The sequence below is a fragment of the Pangasianodon hypophthalmus genome, chromosome 23, assembly GCF_027358585.1.
Source record: "Pangasianodon hypophthalmus isolate fPanHyp1 chromosome 23, fPanHyp1.pri, whole genome shotgun sequence".
Taxonomy (NCBI): domain Eukaryota; kingdom Metazoa; phylum Chordata; class Actinopteri; order Siluriformes; family Pangasiidae; genus Pangasianodon; species Pangasianodon hypophthalmus.
In genome coordinates, this window is record NC_069732.1 from 3,888,885 (window position 1) to 3,906,005 (window position 17,121).

A 17,121-nucleotide genomic window follows, 5' to 3' on the forward strand; every position below is an offset into this window, starting at 1 on the left:
ATTAACAAGGTTTCCAACTGCATTCTGATTCAGTTGCAGGGATCTAATGGCATGCAGGGGAAGACCTGCCAGGAACGAATTGCAGTCCACTCTTGGGATGATAAGGGACTAAACAAGCACCAGAGTGGCCTGTGTAGAGAGAAATGGCGAAATCTTTCTGATGTTGTACAGGACAAACCTTCATGACATAGTCAGGTTAGCAGCATTGTCAAATAGTGTGAGCCAAGGGTCCTCCAGGAGAATGATTTTTTTCTTGAAGATCTTGACTTGGGTTTATATAGCAGCTCACTGTGGCTAGGATTTTGTTTCAGATGATGAGTGGCCATCCATGAGGAAATGTCCTCCAAAAAGTCTGAGATCCAAGCAGAAGCATGAGCATCTGAGGGGGAAAGGAAAGGATGAGTTGAGTGTCATCAGGATAGCAGTTGTATGAAAGACAACTCGGGTGGTCACTGAGAAAGCCAGTATAAACGGAGAATAGAACAAGACCAAGCACTGAGCCTTGTGGGACTCCAGTGGAGAGTCTACATGGAGCAGATGTGGATCGCCCCTTCAAGTCAATTTATATGAGCATCCCTCCTGGTAGTAAGCTACTACAGCTGGGCCACTAGTTCCAGGGCTCATGAGGACAAACAAGTTAGGATAGAAGAGTCTTGGTCAAGATTTTAGGTAGGTTTTATGTTTTATTAAGAGAACATAGAAGAGTCTTGGCTGCTGAAAGATCAATAAGTATCAGGACAGATAATTGTTGGGCTGATCTACTGGCATGAATATTCTCAGTAACAGCCACAAGGTGAAGATGGCTTTGGACCACAGTTCATATGAACAGTTCTGCTATGATGGCTTAGTACTACAATTGCTACGATAGCGTTAGGACTGCAACTGCCACAAACAGTTTTGTACTCAAGTGTCCGTCAGTGAGCAGTGAATAAGTTCAACAAACAGACTTCATGTGAAAACTGTAATGGATTTCCTGGTTACACAATTGCACTATTTGACCATGTAGTACACAGTTATACAAGGAATTTCTTTATAATTGCACTATCCATTGGTTTATCTCATGGCTTCTTCCTTAAATCATCGCAGGGAGTTTTTCCTTGCCACTGTCATCTCTGGCTTGCTCAATAGGGATAAATTCATACATTTAAAATTTATATTTTTTTGTGAAAATGTCCACTGTTAAAAACGCTATACAGATAAAATTGAATTGAATTGGAGTTGGTTGTGGAGTGTGCCACTTTGAAGCCAGTCTGGTTAGGGTCATAGAGGTCATTCTAGATGAGAAAGACATCTGACTATAAACAAGCCAAGAATTTTTGAGACAAAATGATACCACTTGGCAGTTGCTAATGTCTGAGACATCTAGTGTGTTGTTTTTTTCCCCAAATTGTTACAACTCTTGCTGTTTTGAAGGCAGTTGAAATATGGCCAGATGTTATGGGGTCATTCACGATGGAAATAATGAACAAAATGAGGTCTTGAGAGCGTTGTGGAAGAGATGGGATCCAGCGCCCGAGAGAAGCTGCTGAATGTCTTCTACAGAAAGAAGAGAGAAACATATTAAGGAGATGGCAGGAAATTAAGAAAATGAAGGATAATATTAGAGGTAGGAAGGAAAGAATGACATGTCTTGTTAATCTTCTCTTAAAGAAGGTGGTGAAGTTATCAGCAGACAGACTGGAAGGAACTTGGATGTCAATTCGACCTGAATTTTGGAGAAGGAAGATTTTTCTAAAACAGGGCTTTTTTTCATGTTACAGTTCTGATGAAATTGGAATTGAAGGCGGATCTGAATAACCGCTGTGTTCTTCAGCAGTAATAGTAGAGGCTGTAATAATTGTAGTTTAGTACCCAAAGTTGCCAAACATTTTATCATCTCTCGTTAGATAGAGAGGTGTGCTAGTGGCGTAAAGGGAAGGTCCTCAAAAAGAGGAGCAGTCTCGGGATTGTACTGATTTCACGGACTTCCCCCATTCTTAGCTCGTCACACTCTTTCTCTTTTGGTTTTTCCACGTGCTCTTGTTTTAGTTTCAGTCTTGTCTCTGCCTCATATCCTGTCATTAGTCTGTTCCCCAATTATGTTCTTCTGTTCTGCGTTACCCCTTGATTAGTTTGTCTGTGTATACCCTGCTGTTTCTTTCTAGTATCACAACATCTTCTCATGTTAATATGTATTAAATATTTCCGAGCCTTGTTTTCTCGTTTCCCTGTTTGATCTGGTTTCTGATATCGACATTGTTTTCAATTTTGGATCATCCGTGTTTAATCCTGTCTGCATGTGATTACACCCTTGCTATGGATTAAGCCAATTTGTTTTTGATAGCCCCTATGTTGAGTTTACACACTTGCATCCTGTCTCAAATCACTCCCATACCTGAAGTACTTAATAGATTTTAACTATAATATCAGCCACTGTTTTATTAGTAGGATGATGAGCAGAGCATCTAAGGAATTCTCTCACTCTTAGCTGTGGATTTTTTTAGGAGAGTGCAAACATGGCATCATCTATGACTTTCTACACAATTATAAAAAAAAAATTAATCACACATGGGCATAGTATTCCTGCGTCACAGCTTGATTCACCCCCTCAGAATTAAACCCGCAGCTTGATTCTAAGCTCGGGTTACTGTCTGTGTGGAGTTTCGCGTGATCTTCCCACGTTCGGGTTTCCTCTGGGTTCTCCGATTTCATTCCACCTCCCAAAAACATGTCAGTAGGTAGATGAGCTGCTTTAAATTGTCCCTCAGTGTGACTGAGTGTGGGAAAGTGTGAATGCTCTGTGTTCCAAGAATAGGCTCTGGATCCACCGCCACCCGACCAGAATAAAGCGCTTAATGAAGATGAATTAAACTTATTGAAAATGTGAACGATTATAGAAAATTGCATGCTGGGAATGCTCATTGAGTGTCAGACCAATGAACTTTACTTAATTTCTGACATTTTAATTTGTTTTATGACAATATGAAAAGAAAAATGTTGCTTTCAGATTTATCTTGATTTGAATTTGAAGAAAGGATTCGAAAAGATGTGTTTTTGATTCTGCTTTTTTAAAATTCACCCAGGTTAGTGTGGAATGGTCTCAGAAGCTGTGACTCGCTCTTCCCAAAAAAACCACTGAGATGTTTTAAATATTTAAAAACAATGTCAAAATCTATGGTTTAACTTTTATAAAAGTGGTCCATAACCTTTTTGTTCTAGTAATCTCCATTTTTGAGACTATTTCTGTTTGGCCTATTTCTATTCACTTGTGCTTCTTTTCTCTCTTTTTATCAGTCTTTTATGAGGACTATTATTGCTTCTTCTGTCTTATTATGTAACGTGTCTTGAGGCTTGGTGAAATTCACTTTACAGTAAAAAATGTGCTTGACCATGAAAGGCAAAAAAAAAAAAAAAGGCTGGAGGTGTTCACAGCAATAATGACCTACTTCATCCATTTACAGAAAAATAGCCTTCGTTTTGCCTTCGTGATGAAAAGAATCGCTCAAGGTCAGACTTTTGAAAGCCTGGTGCTTAAAAAAAGACTGTTTGCAAGCGTATGGATTTAATCGTATGGATTTGACTGTAATTAGAAAACGTTGTAAATATTTGCTCATTACAGCTGAACTGGTGGCAAAGCCAACACGCTGCTTTAGTAATTAGTGGTGCAGCTGTTTTGTCAGCTTTTTATAGCTGTAGTCATTTTTCTTTAATTGAACGACAAAACATTTAAACATTCATGCATCTATAAACGCCTTTTCCCTTTCTCTTCTTTCCTTTGCCTTTTTTCTTTCTGTCTCCATTTTCAATCTTTATCTCGCTCTCGTTGTCTAAGGAATGATGAAGGAAATAGCCTGCGGGTGTGTGTTTGCGTGTGTGTGTGTTTGCGTGTGTGTGTGTTTGCGTGTGTGTGTGTGTACAGACTGGTTTTAGAGCTCAGTCATCAAAGGCACTGAAGTGAGAGGAGGGACAGAGGTCATTTCACAGCCAGCCTTAATGGCAGATGAGCTCTGAGGCCCTTTAGACCAGACGCTGGCCTTCATACAGGAGTTTGGAGAGAAAGAAAAAGCATTTAAAACACAAAACAACTCCTTTATCGTCTGCTTACACCCTTCTTATACCTGTCATACGTCTAAAGTTGTGTTTTATCTTATCAGTGATTTCATGGTCAGGTTGCAATTTAGCCCTTGTATCGCTTAAAAATGAAACTTTTAAAAATCCTTTTCGACATAATCAAATCTAAGAAAAATATATGAACCATCTCAAACAATATTTTATTTTTTTTACAAGGTTTCTTTGCTGACCAGCTGCATTTTGCTCTTAAATGAGTGACCGGCTTGAATATTCTAGCATAGAATTAGCAAAGACACTAAATATTGTTAACTTGCATCCATTAAGGATATTAAGGACATTCTAATAATTTACTTAAAGTATATATTTTTTAAATAATCATTTACTTTCAGTACATACTCCAGGTAGCAGGTTTGTATTTCAAAGCGACTTTGTCAGTCAGTATCACAATGTGACTGAAAATGCTAAGTAAAAGGAATGAGAGAACATTATTTGCTTTATCCCATGATCTTCAGGAAATTTGGATGATGCAACTTCCTGTTGAACTTGTGAACTTGTGAACTTGTGGAATGTTCTCAATATTGCATAAGGGGTGAGTGTGTTCAGGTAAAAGCGTTGACTGAATACTGTCGTTTTTTTCATAATCTATAAGGGACAACTCGTGGAAAAGGATGTTTCAAGCATGAGATGTTTAACAGATTCAAGCATTAATGCAGAAATTATACATATTTAATCATTATATTTCAAAATAAAGTGTAGTTTATTTTAAAGGCGTAAACGAGGCAGTTTTTACTGCAACAGAACATTTTTGCATTTTTGTTTCCTGTATGACTTTACAGGTCCTCAGTGTACTGATAACCACCACATTCAGTATTATATTCATTTGTTCAGTTTTTCATTCTCAAATAGTAGAGATTAACATTATTTACATTTATCTCAGTGCAGTTTTTCTTGTATTATTATAGCATTTAAAGAAATGCACTTTAAGAAATGTTTTCTTCTGCTACCTTTTTAAAAAAAAAAAAAAAAAACACTCATTTCTTTGCGGCCGATGTGAGCTGTTCGTTCAAGGAACAGCGTTAAACTGATTATTTCCTTATGTTGCATTGATGCCACGTAATTCGGATGCAGACGCTTTTATTGTCATCGCCGTGACTGTTTCTGGCTCTCAGGATGATGGGGAAAAAGAACACTAAGTAATATTGCTCCTGTGTTAAATCTGTTTGTTTGCTCATTTTTGTTCAATACAGATCATGTGGTGTGTGAAGAAGAGTTTAAGTACGCCATGCTCGCCCTCAACTGTGTGTGCCCGGGCACGTCCACTCTGATTACCTTACTGATCCATTCCTCCAGAGGACAGTAAGTACACACACACACACACACATATACACACACACACACACACACACACACACACACACACCTTCCACTATCTAACTAACTAATTATAGCTATTTAGTGCTGTAAGTCTGGTTCCTCTTGAGGTTTCTTTCTCATGTCATCTCAGAGAGATTTTCCTCATTACTGTTGCCTCTGGCTTGCTCATTAGGGATCTAAATCTACATCCAAGTTTCTGTAAAGCTTCTTTGCGACGATTCCTATTGCTAAAAGTGTTATACAAGTAAAATTGAATCTAACGCAAGTGGCACACTGGCACAGCATGTCCTGTTGCTGCTTCACAGCTCCTGATTCGATACTGAGCTCGGCTTACTCTTACTGTCTGTGTGGGTTTCCTCCAGGCTCTCCCACCTCTCGAAAACACAGATCGGTGACTGTAAATTGCACCAGGTGTATGTGTGTGTGTGTGTGTGTGTGTGTGTGTGTGTGCATGGTGTGATGGTTTTCCTGCCTCACGTCCAGGGCTCCTGGTACTGATTTTGGATCCATCACCACCCTGAACAGGATAAAACACTTACTGAAGATGAAGAATAAATTAACTTTACTCTGACCTTTACCTCTCTAACCAAAAGGAACTATTTTGGCTGTATTTTTGTAAAGGTTTCTTTTGTTTAAAGTTTATTTTGTGAGGACCGGATGATTGTGAGGACATTTGAAACTATCCTATAATTATGAGGACTTAATTATTTTTTCTTCACACACACACACACACACACACACTATATTTATATGTGGTTTATTTTCAGAACAGCGCCTTCAGAAACCTTCAAGCAGCGAGGAGGAGCCTTTCAGCCCCTTAACAGGTCCGTAACCTCACAAATACCATTTCACTGCTTAATGGGAAATGGCTCCTAGTGGAGTCCATTAAACAATTTCCATCAGGATCTAATGGTTTTAATGGTTTCCAAGAGTCCACTTATACTTGCTCCGAGATTTTCAGCATGTAATTAATTACACTGTTGTATCTTAATGGAATATTTGCCACTTCCGGCTAGATAACTACGAATGCCTCATATTAGCGCAGGAAGTCCTTTAGGTCCATTGAGGCCAGCCTTGTGTAATACATATTAAAATCACATTAAAAAAGCATCAGAAGGATCTGATTCACTGTGATATTAAATCAATTGGAGAGCACTGAGTATCATTACAACCTTTACAGAACGTTAGCTGTAATGCATCGTGCTCAGAAGTTGGATATTTTCCAAATCAGTACTTCTGATTTCCGATCTAATCACATTTTTCTTGACACTGTGGTAACAAATTTACATTTTGTCATTATTTTCCTTGCTGAATGACTCTTACTGTAATTCACTATGTTGAATTTGGTTGCTCTTATCAGGGTACTAAGAGAAATGAACAGGGACGTGTGGGCGGAGCTAGAAACTGTACTCTAGTAACTCTAGAGAAGTTTCATTTTCTTTCCAAATTTCCTTTTTCAGGCAAAAAAATGTACAATGTATTATATTATTGAATGTAATGTTTCAAATTGGGTTCATTAATTGGTTTTTTTGTTTACTTACTTACATATTTACACCCAGTACCCACAGTTGTGGTTTCTTCTTGCTAATATTTAACTTGCATTCACATTTTGTACTTTGCAAATCTCTTCCTATTCACTTTATACGCCCACTACATGGGATATAACATAATGAACATCTTACACTGTTACTAATAGTATGATTTTTCAGTTTCGTCCACAAATAAGAGGCAACCCCTTGTGTATGTTTTGCTGCATTTTAACATCACACTCAACATATTTGAAAAGACTAAAGTATTTACACCCATGGCTTTGCCTATGGATTGCTCACTAAAAGATAAACCAAATTCTCAATGTGTCTTAATTGGGAATTATGACTTAGCTGAATGTTCCTTTGTCCATTTCCCATTTTTCCTGGTGTTGCCTTATTCCCATCCGCTGCCTTGAAGTGGTTCATAAAAGTAAAGTTATAGGTCATTGCTTAAGGTGCAATATTTGGATATTAGGATGGTAATTGTGTTGTGTTGTCTGTAATGTGTGTGTTGTAAACTGTGTTGAATGTTTCGTGTTGTGAATGATTCTGATTAATAAAAATTTGTTTCTGCGATCTTTCTCCTTTCCATCACGGTTGATGCTGATGTTAGTGCTTTGATGTTAATGTTGGAGGATTGACTTGTGAATCTTTATAAAAGTCATTGATGTGTTTTTTTCTCCTCCACCACAGGGAAGGAGGAGCAAACTCAGCTGACCAATGGCAGCGCACGTACCGCCGCTGCTCAGCCAATGAGGTTCATCACATCCGGCTGGAGGAGAGCAAGTTTTTTGGGGAGTACCAGGGCAAGAGCTTCACCTTCGCCTCATTCCACGCACACAAGAAGTGAGCTGTGTATACGCACACACACACACACACACACACACATGTATACATGCATACACACGTACACTGAGAGGGATTATAGATCATATTTGATTCATATTTCTGATAAGAAAAAATATTTTTGCATCCATTTGAAACAGAGCCTCTTGCTTTACTTCTGGTGCTGATGAAAATATGGTGTTGAATTTTGTTATTTTGAAAATTTGTATTCGAGTCCTTTGGATGTGTTTTTTGTTCTTCAAAGCTCTGATTTCTGTCTTAAGCTACTGTGGTGTTAGACTCCTCCAGGGGTTTTCTTTCTTTTTCTAGAGATCCCATAATGTTGTTTTGCAATGCCCAATTTGCTCTTCGGTGCGTCTAACCAGCACCTCATCTTTAAAATTGCTTTCTTTCTCATCACACTTAATAGTGAAAGCAGTTATGGAACAGCTGAGCAAACATCCATCACCCGTGTGTCAGGTGCAGCTGGCGAATGAAACGTAACAAATAGCGTCATTCCAACATGTTATAGGAATTATTACGGTTATAAGCTAGGATTTAAAGCTGACAGTCTGCTCTTTTTCCTTTTGTCGTGTCTTTTTACTCACATATTGTTCATCATGATTAACATTTTCTGCTTTTGAATACTGTTGGTTTTGCAGTTTGAAACCAAGATTATATGTTGTATATCTACAGTCTTATATTGTATATTTAATACAACCACTAATGAAATATGTCACTTAATAAACACTAATATGCTGTAAACTATGTAAGGAATAAAATACTGTGAAGGACGGATTTATAGGTTAAATAATCAGTGACAGGGTGGTGTGATGAAGCAGAGTTACAGTTACCACACAATAGTTGATATTTTTTAATAAAAGCACATTCTGATGTGTTTTATTCCTCTTACACTACAGCTATATAAAAACAGTTTAAATGTTTTAGTTGTATGTAATGTATTAAAGAATAACTCTATATACTTTTTATCCATTTAGTGTTGTGTTTAATGTTGTGGAACGAAACAAGTTCTCACTTATGTAACAGCAGCTATAAACAGTCGTTCCCTCACCAGCTTCTCTCTTTTTCTCTCTCTTGAAGTTAATAAGACAAAAAAAACACAGCTTGTCCTGTTACCAAGGAAACCACAAAGTGTAAACTCCTCTGTCCTGAAGACGTAAAGTTACAGCTTTACCTCTGACTGTTACAAAGCGCTGACACTGGAGACTCATTCCATAAATGTTGCATAAACATCTCCTTACAGAAAATTTTATGTGGACCGTGTGCAGTACAAGTCCCTGTGAATGAGCTGTTACTATAGAAATAATTAAATTTTAGAGCAAGCGCATTAATATAAATGTCTTTTGCAGCTGCACTATTGTCAGAAAAATTTATTTAACGCTATCTGACCAATCAGAATCGAGAATTCAAATCAACAGCACTGTGGTATAAAATAGGATTACAAAAATGGTGTATAAAACTGATCCAGTTACAAAATGATAGACAGGCAATGTGGGTTTTTTTCCCCTACAGATTTATGCAGTAGTGTCAAAGAACAAAATTATGCACATCAACAAACATGGGGCCACTAGTTAGCTCAATATTGCTACTTTAACAACAACATGAAATTTCATCTCGATATCAAGTCTTAATGCACGTACAGTGTCCATGGACCTCAGTGTGTGTTTGTGTATATTGACAGATACGGTGTGTGCCTTATTGCTGTACGGAGACTAGACACGGCCAACATCCTGCTGAACCCTGGGCCGTGCCACATCATGGGTGCTTCAGACACCTGCTTCTACATCAACATCTCCAAAGAGGAGAACTCAGCCTTCGTCCGGGGCCACAGAGAACCCACCAGGGGCTCCGGGGACAGCTCCAGAGGCGTACCACAAACCATCTACCACGGACTCACACGTCTGCCTGTCCACAGCATCATCGCCAGCATGGGTCAGTCATGGGTCAATGATTATGTAAACACATGAACATAGGCTATGTGTAGAAACTGATCTGCTCTATTAACTACTTAGCAATACTTTTTCTTCTTTAATTTTGAAAATGAGCACATTTAAGGTCCCAGGACCAAACACGGCTTGTATGAGTCATTTTTTTCTTAATACGTTGTTACATCTCCACTCGACTTCAAGTCGGTCAGGTGATCGTGTCATGAGGTGGTTCCTATCCATTTTAGCCCACTTTTCCACTGGGTTGCAATTCTTAAGCACTTTAGATTTATTATGCATGTAGCAAAACATCCACCTAAAACGTGGTGTTTCACAGTTAGTTTTGATGTAGTCTGAGAACTTTGAAATGTTCCACAGAGGGGAAAACAAGGACCTCTGTTATGTGCACACTCCTGCATATCCAGTTGAAAAGGTATTCACAGGGTCCCAGTCATATCCTGCCATCAAAATGCCAAAATGTTCAATTTCTCCCCTTTTAGTCTTCATGGAAAAGCTGTAAGCAGGCAAACGCTTAACGTCAAACAGGATGTTGTTTTTATTGAAGCTTCATCATTTTCAAGTCATTCCTCCACAGTCTCCTCATCCAACTTGCCTGTAACTAAGGAAGGTCTGCTACCTTCCTTAAAAACTCTCTGTGTCTGGTACCCGAAGGTCAACCATATAACCTTGTGAAGATAATTTGCCTAGCAACCCATAGCAACCACATTCCCTTTTCTGTCCAGTACCCAAAATATAGAAGAATAGAGAGGTGTTACGATTCCACATGTAAGAACACAGAAGAAGCTTCAAATATGGATGGACAAATAATTTTTTAAAAATCATAAGGCTGTGATGACCATTTTGATGTTTCAACTCTTTATAACAGAAACTTTTCTGTTAGATCAGTCAAAGTGATTTGTCTCTGCACGGCCTACAGTCATCATCCTGCAACGTAGGAGTGTCAGTTCTGTTGTTTTCTGTTGTGATGACTCAGGTTTGTTGACAGTGGAGTGATGGGATTCCATCACTTTATGTCCCAGCATGCTTTCATGTGTTACCTTCTGACTCTGCCTTTTTGTTATACTGGCATACCTAGACCCAGACTCTGATCCCTTTTACACCACTGTCTACTTCTTTTTGGAGATTTCTGCTGATGGTCCCACATGGACACCCTAAAGATTTGCAGATCCCAAAAAACTTGCTTCAGTGGATAATCTCACCTGGATACCGTACATTTGTGCCTGAGAACTGCTGGTGTGCGGCTTCCGAGAGGCACAACAGAACTTGCAGGTTGTAGAGTTTGAATCCCAACAATGTCGCAGGTCCAGGAGAGCAAACCTGGCCGTGCTGTCTCGAGGGGTGGAATTTTATACACTCTGTCCCCTGTCAATCACAGTGACACTAGCCAATCGTGGACATATGTGAGCTCATATATGCGGAAGAGGGAGGATAGCGCTTTCCTCTGAGTAAGTTACGCTTCTCTGTATAGCAGTTTGAAAAGATGTGGTTGGATGGCTTCACGTGTCTCAGAGGAAGCCCCGACCATCCCTGGTTGCTAGCTGTCGTATGCTGCACTAATCCTAAAAACTGTCCTCTGCTCATCCCAGGACTCTTATTCACAATGTGAACATCAGTGTTAGTATGAAATAATGTTTGTGTTGAGTTTTCTTTTCAAAGTTTGAAAGGAAGTAATTCCTTAAATTCCTTCTTTTAGAAAACAACCTAATGATTGGTGTAATGCACGATTGAAGCCAACTAGCAGAAATAAAGGCTTGGCCTCAAGAAGGATTTTATGGTCTTGACTCACTTTTATTTGGAGTCCATCTTCACTTGGGCTCGACCCCCTTAAGACTCAGTCTTGACTCGATCTCAGCTAGTTCTGGTTTTGGACTTGTCTTGAAATTGATAATAGTGGTCTTAACTACTTTCAACACACTCTGTACTGTTAGTCTTTCCTCTTCGACACCTGTACAGTGTAATGATTTAAAATCTCACTATCTGTTGTCACCTAGGAAAGGATGGGTTCCCTTTTGAGTCAAGGTTTCTTCCTCAGGAAGTTTAATATCTAAATCTACATCCGGATTTTGTTACAATGTCTATTGTTAAAAGCACTATAGAAATAAAAATGAATGGCCAAAAAGTCTGCCCAACAAACTGACCATCTATTTTTTAGCGATGTTACATTTGTCCAGGTGCACAAACTATTGATATTGAAAACATAGGAAGTGATATGATGGAGTATTTATTGTATTTAAAATTCACCTCCTGCACTCTTATTATATTACACACTAGTTGTTAATCAACATCACTATAATTGCATTCATCTGAATAGCCTGTTCTTATGGTTAGGAAGCGAAATTGATTTAGAACTAAACATTTTTTTAAACCTGTTATTTCTGGACTCTGAGACTCTAAAGCTAAGCGGTTTAATGTCATTATTTTATATTCACAATTTAACACATGAGTTATCTTGGTTATTAGCAGTAAAAAGCACATCAGTGGAAACTGACACATAAAAGATATTCCACTTATTTTTAAAACTCATGTTGAGGATTGTTCTGAGCCAAATGATAAGAAGATAAGGGTGAAGATTAAAAAAAAAAAAAAAAAGGTGCATAGCGGTTGCTTTCTTTGTACTGAACTGCTGAACAGGAAATTAAGGGAAAAGTGTGGGCACAGTGACAGAAAAAAAAAGTCAACAGGATAATAAAGACGTCTCGCATTATGACAGACACGTCTATTAGTCCAACATCTCCACCTAGTGAAAAGGGCTGGAAATGAAATCCTGTCTGTAATTCCGCCATCCCACTGACCACGGAGATGTGTGAAAAAGATATATTTTTCACTATAATCACTGAACACTGAACTAAAAAAATATAAACTCTTACACTGATGTAAAGTATTAAAACAAAAGTAGCCAGTGAGAAAGACATTTTTAATAAACCTGCCATGCACAGCTGTTTTCCTTACGCCAACATGCAAGTTCTCAAACTTTAGCTAGCACAACACTAGCTCTGACAATGCAATCTAGTGTGCATGCTAATAGCTAGCTGTCATAATGCAAACAGGGCTAAACTGTTATCAGCTCACTTTCACTAAAAAATTCTTAAAATTTTTTTTTTTAGATTTAAATTTTTGGATTTAAGGTTTTTTTATTAGATTTTGTTTAGATTTATATTTTTAGATTTATTTAAAAACAAATTTTTTTTTCAGCAGAGCTAAATGGTGGTGTGATGACTTCAGGATTTACTCTAAAGAATATGGACTTGATGTTCTAATAATTAAAAAAGAACAACTTGGAGGCTGATTTGTTGGCGAAGTCCGTATTTTTAAATTGCTAACTTCATAACGCCACTCCTGTGTGGTCTCATGCTAATCTCACCCTGCAGGCACAGTGGCCATAGACCTGCACGACTCCAGCGACAGCAGCCCCGAAGGCTCTGGCCCAGGGGGCGTGGCTCTGAGCGCTGGCAGGACCGGACGCAGCGGAACCCGCGTGGAGGTGGGTGGTGGCAACACTTTGGCTCCGCCCCCAATGGGTGACTCGGGTGAGGACAGGAGGCACAGCATTGCTCCAGTGCTGGAACTTGTGGATGGAGTCCACAGCCCCACCTTCGACCTACTGGGGGACCAATCAGAGGACGAGGGGGGAGAGGATGGCAAAGAAGAAGAGGAGGAGGAGGAAGAGGAAGTGGCAGGGCAAGGAGAGCACAAGGGCCAATGGTGGGGAGCGCAGGGCGAGTAAGTAGTCGACGGGGTTCAAAATTAGGGTTAGGGTTAAATGTGTTGAGTTTAGGGTTCAGTGAAGACATAGCATTATTTACCTGTGCAAACACAGTAAAACCAACATGTGTGTGTGTTTGTGTGTGTGTGTTTGGAGCAGGTGGGTAAAGGGTTACCCACTGAACTCCCCATACATTGGAAGTTCTCCTGCCCTTTGCCACCTCCTGCAGGAGAAGATGCCCTTTTGCTGCCTTCGCCTTGATAAGGTAAGACTTCTTTCTAAACAGCAGTTATCGTTTCTATAGTAACAGCTTACACAGGGACATGGTGGATGGCGGATGATCTACATAAATGGATTACAACAGTGTGTAATTGTTGATATGGTGAAGTTTTCTGTAAGGAGATGTTTATTTAACATTTATGGAAGGAGTCTCCAGTGTCAGCACTTTGGAACGGTCAGAGGTAAAGCTGTAACTTTTCCGACATCTTCAGGACAGAGGAGTTTACGACAAGCTGCGTTTTTGTCTAATTAACTTGAGAGAAAAAAGAGAGTCTGGTGATTTATAGCTGCTATAACATAAGTGAGAACAGGAACTAACTTAAATATTAAATGTAGCTATAAATGGATAAGAATTATGATGTGTATAGTTCTTAAAAGCATTTTTAAAAACCTTGTCAGTTTGCTGTAATATAAGTGGGTGTGTTTTATGGGAAAATAATCAGCTATGCATAATAGCTAGGAATTTTCTCATTTTTAAATTTCTTAAAAAACATTTACATTTTTTGTTTGAATTATTGGCAGCTTTTCATGTCTCGATTATTACTAGGCATTAAACCAGATTTGAGCGACATGGTCCCAAAGTGTTGAATTATGTCTTCATTTTTTACTGGAGGTGTTAATTTATGCGCTATTAGCTTATCATGTCTCTTCAGTCCTTGTTCTTTTGTTCTCCTCGTGTCTCAGGCGTGCCATCACATGCCCTACGAGGACGCTCGCTCGTACGGTTTCAAGAACAAGCTGATCATCGTGTCAGCGGAAAGCGCCGGTAACGGCCTCTACAACTTCATTGTGCCTCTGCGAGCGTATTACAGACCCAGGAAGGAGCTGAACCCTATAGTGCTCCTGCTGGAGAGCATGTGAGTCAAAAACCAACAGCTTCTGGCTGTAAATGTCACTTTTCACCTCCAGGAAATGACATCAGGTTAAATTTCATTTGATAAAATTACTTAAAATTAGTAAATATGTAGAATTCGGGTTTATACTTTTATAATTAGGCTATTTTTAAAAATTACTTTTAGATGTTTAGATTAATTTTAAATCTCTATTGCTTGCTAGTATATAATTTTTTAGAGTTTAGTTTGATTTAGTGTTTCAAATTCACCACATTTATTTGCATATTTACACACCTCAGTGGCTAGCTAGCTACTTAGTTAAAGGGCATATGAAATGATCTAAAATTCAATGTTAGATTTTTAGGGTATTCTTAATCTGGTGTTGTAATTGATGAGCATGGATTAAACTGAGGCTAACATTAGCTCTGTGCTGTTGATGCTAGCATTCACACAAACACTCTTACATTGCGAAGTCTTGCCATTGTTTGTCTTTGTGCGTATATTCTTATTGTCCTCTGTTACTGAATGCTGCCTCATGATTCTTACTTCCACCTCTTGTCTAATCTACACCCACCTGTATGCCAGCGTGTTTGACCCTGGCATGTTTGTCTACAACTCAGATTTGACAATGATTTGGTTTGTTGAAATAAAGCTTGCTTTTGTGTATCCTAGCACCTCAGCCTTGCTCGTTACACAAACACATCGATTGAGCGAAATGCGAAATTCAATCAATGTGACTGGGGAGCAAATACTTGTGTCTATAACTGCAGACAACATCAAGAAGACTGATTCCATTACAAAAACCCCTCCAAGGCATCAATATCTCATTTTTAATATGGTTTCTTCACACGTTTTCCTCTTAAATGAGTAAGAGTGTTGCATTTTAAGCATAGAATTAGCAAATACAAAAAATGTGTGTACTTAAAATTCATTTCTTAATTGATAATTTACTTTCATTCTATAATTTGAGTAACAGAGGTGTCATCAGAATGTACTTTTCTTCTTCTCGTGATCTTCAAGAAATTTGGATGATGAACTTCCTGTTGAACATGTGATTTGTTTAATATTTCAAAGTGGTGAATGTCTTCAGATAACAAGGTTAATGAATTAATTAAAAATGTATGTTTTTCATAACCTGTAATGGATGATAAAGGATGTTTCAAGCATTAAATGTTAAAAGGATTCACACATTAATGCAAAAATAATGATTTTTGAAGTATTTTATAGCTTATATTTGAAGGTAAAGGGATTTATTAGTAACTTGGGCCAGTGCTGTATACTTTTGTTAATGATTTAAGTTATTTATCCAAAAACATACACACAGGTTTTTGTGAGGGAAAGTTTAAAATGTATTTTACCTTTACTTTATATGCAGATTTTTTTAAATGTAATATCAACACAAATGACACCACCATCATAGAATCATTCTTAATGCACTTCAGTGGTGTGACTAATATGGAAGATTAAAAGACTTTTACGTCTGAAATTACACTGGAAGTGGAATTGGATGTGTTTTAACAAAGCATTTGACCTCCTGAACTTCTGAAACATGATCTGCATTTTAAAAAACCCTGACGTAAATGATAATATTGCTTTCAAGTTATCACGATTTCATTACTGCTAAGCGTGCTTATGATGGTGACAGCTCCATCTCACTTCCACAGTAGAAATGAATCTCACGGATGAGACCTGCGTCCAGACTTTCCTCGCTGTAACGCTTTTACTCAGCAGCCGTGACCTCGTGTTCGTCACGCTGCAGCAGCCCACATTAAATATGAAACCTAATCGCCGCGGTTTCGCCTGTGAAGGAAAAGTGATTCGGCACACGACAGGCCTTTAAAGCAATCAGACGCAATAAAGCTCTGAGTCATTCGTTTCAATGCTTCCCATTTACTGATTGTAGGTAGGATTTCATAGCACAGGCTCCAGTTGTCAGTTTGGCGAATCTGATCAGAGACACTGGGGAAAAGACATCAAGTCGTTTAAGTCACCTCTCGCTGACGATAATCAGCTTTCACTTATTTTATTCCTTTTTTAATCCCATTTTTTTTTTGCTGTTCTAGAGAAACTGACCTCTAATTGGATTTAAAGAAAAGAAATAACTATATCAGTCTGTATCTATTCCTCAAAACTACCCTGAGAATTGTTTTATTTGTACTTTTGTTCTTGGGTACAAAGATTGAAGCAGTAGATTCAAAGCATGTGCACAATTTCCCTCTTTACTCTGAAAGTAGCAAAAATCAGACAAATTACGTTTAGTGTCTGAAGTTTGCAGCTTTAGTTTTGGCAATATTTCATTCGAATATACAAATACCTTTTATCTACCTTTACTACAATGTACACTTGGGAAGACACCAGTTCTGGATTTATTAAAGGTCTGCAAACTAAAAAAACCCCAAAAAAAACATGCAAGCTGGTTTACTAACTCGATCTGCACAGGACTGAGTTTTTCACATGAGCAAAATAACACTTCTGGTTTTGCGTGTTTGCCTTATTGAACATGTCATTTGTGGCGTTTCTACTCAAAAGTATAAAATGCAGGATAGTTTCGATGCAAATAG

General features: G+C 38.4%; 1 protein-coding gene across 2 annotated transcripts in view; it reads left to right on the top strand.

Annotated features, from left to right (window-relative positions):
• The window catches only part of LOC113546282 (potassium channel subfamily T member 2), a 104,819-nt gene that overhangs the window by 80,700 nt on the left and 6,998 nt on the right, over nucleotides 1–17,121 (top strand). For both annotated transcript variants that reach the window (XM_026946051.3, XM_053228660.1), the window contains exons 15-21: nucleotides 5,298–5,406; nucleotides 6,192–6,248; nucleotides 7,647–7,799; nucleotides 9,481–9,731; nucleotides 13,114–13,465; nucleotides 13,608–13,713; nucleotides 14,412–14,584. In XM_026946051.3, coding sequence (XP_026801852.1) covers nucleotides 5,298–5,406; nucleotides 6,192–6,248; nucleotides 7,647–7,799; nucleotides 9,481–9,731; nucleotides 13,114–13,465; nucleotides 13,608–13,713; nucleotides 14,412–14,584 — 1,201 coding nt within the window. The remainder of the gene's footprint in view (nucleotides 1–5,297; nucleotides 5,407–6,191; nucleotides 6,249–7,646; nucleotides 7,800–9,480; nucleotides 9,732–13,113; nucleotides 13,466–13,607; nucleotides 13,714–14,411; nucleotides 14,585–17,121) is intronic.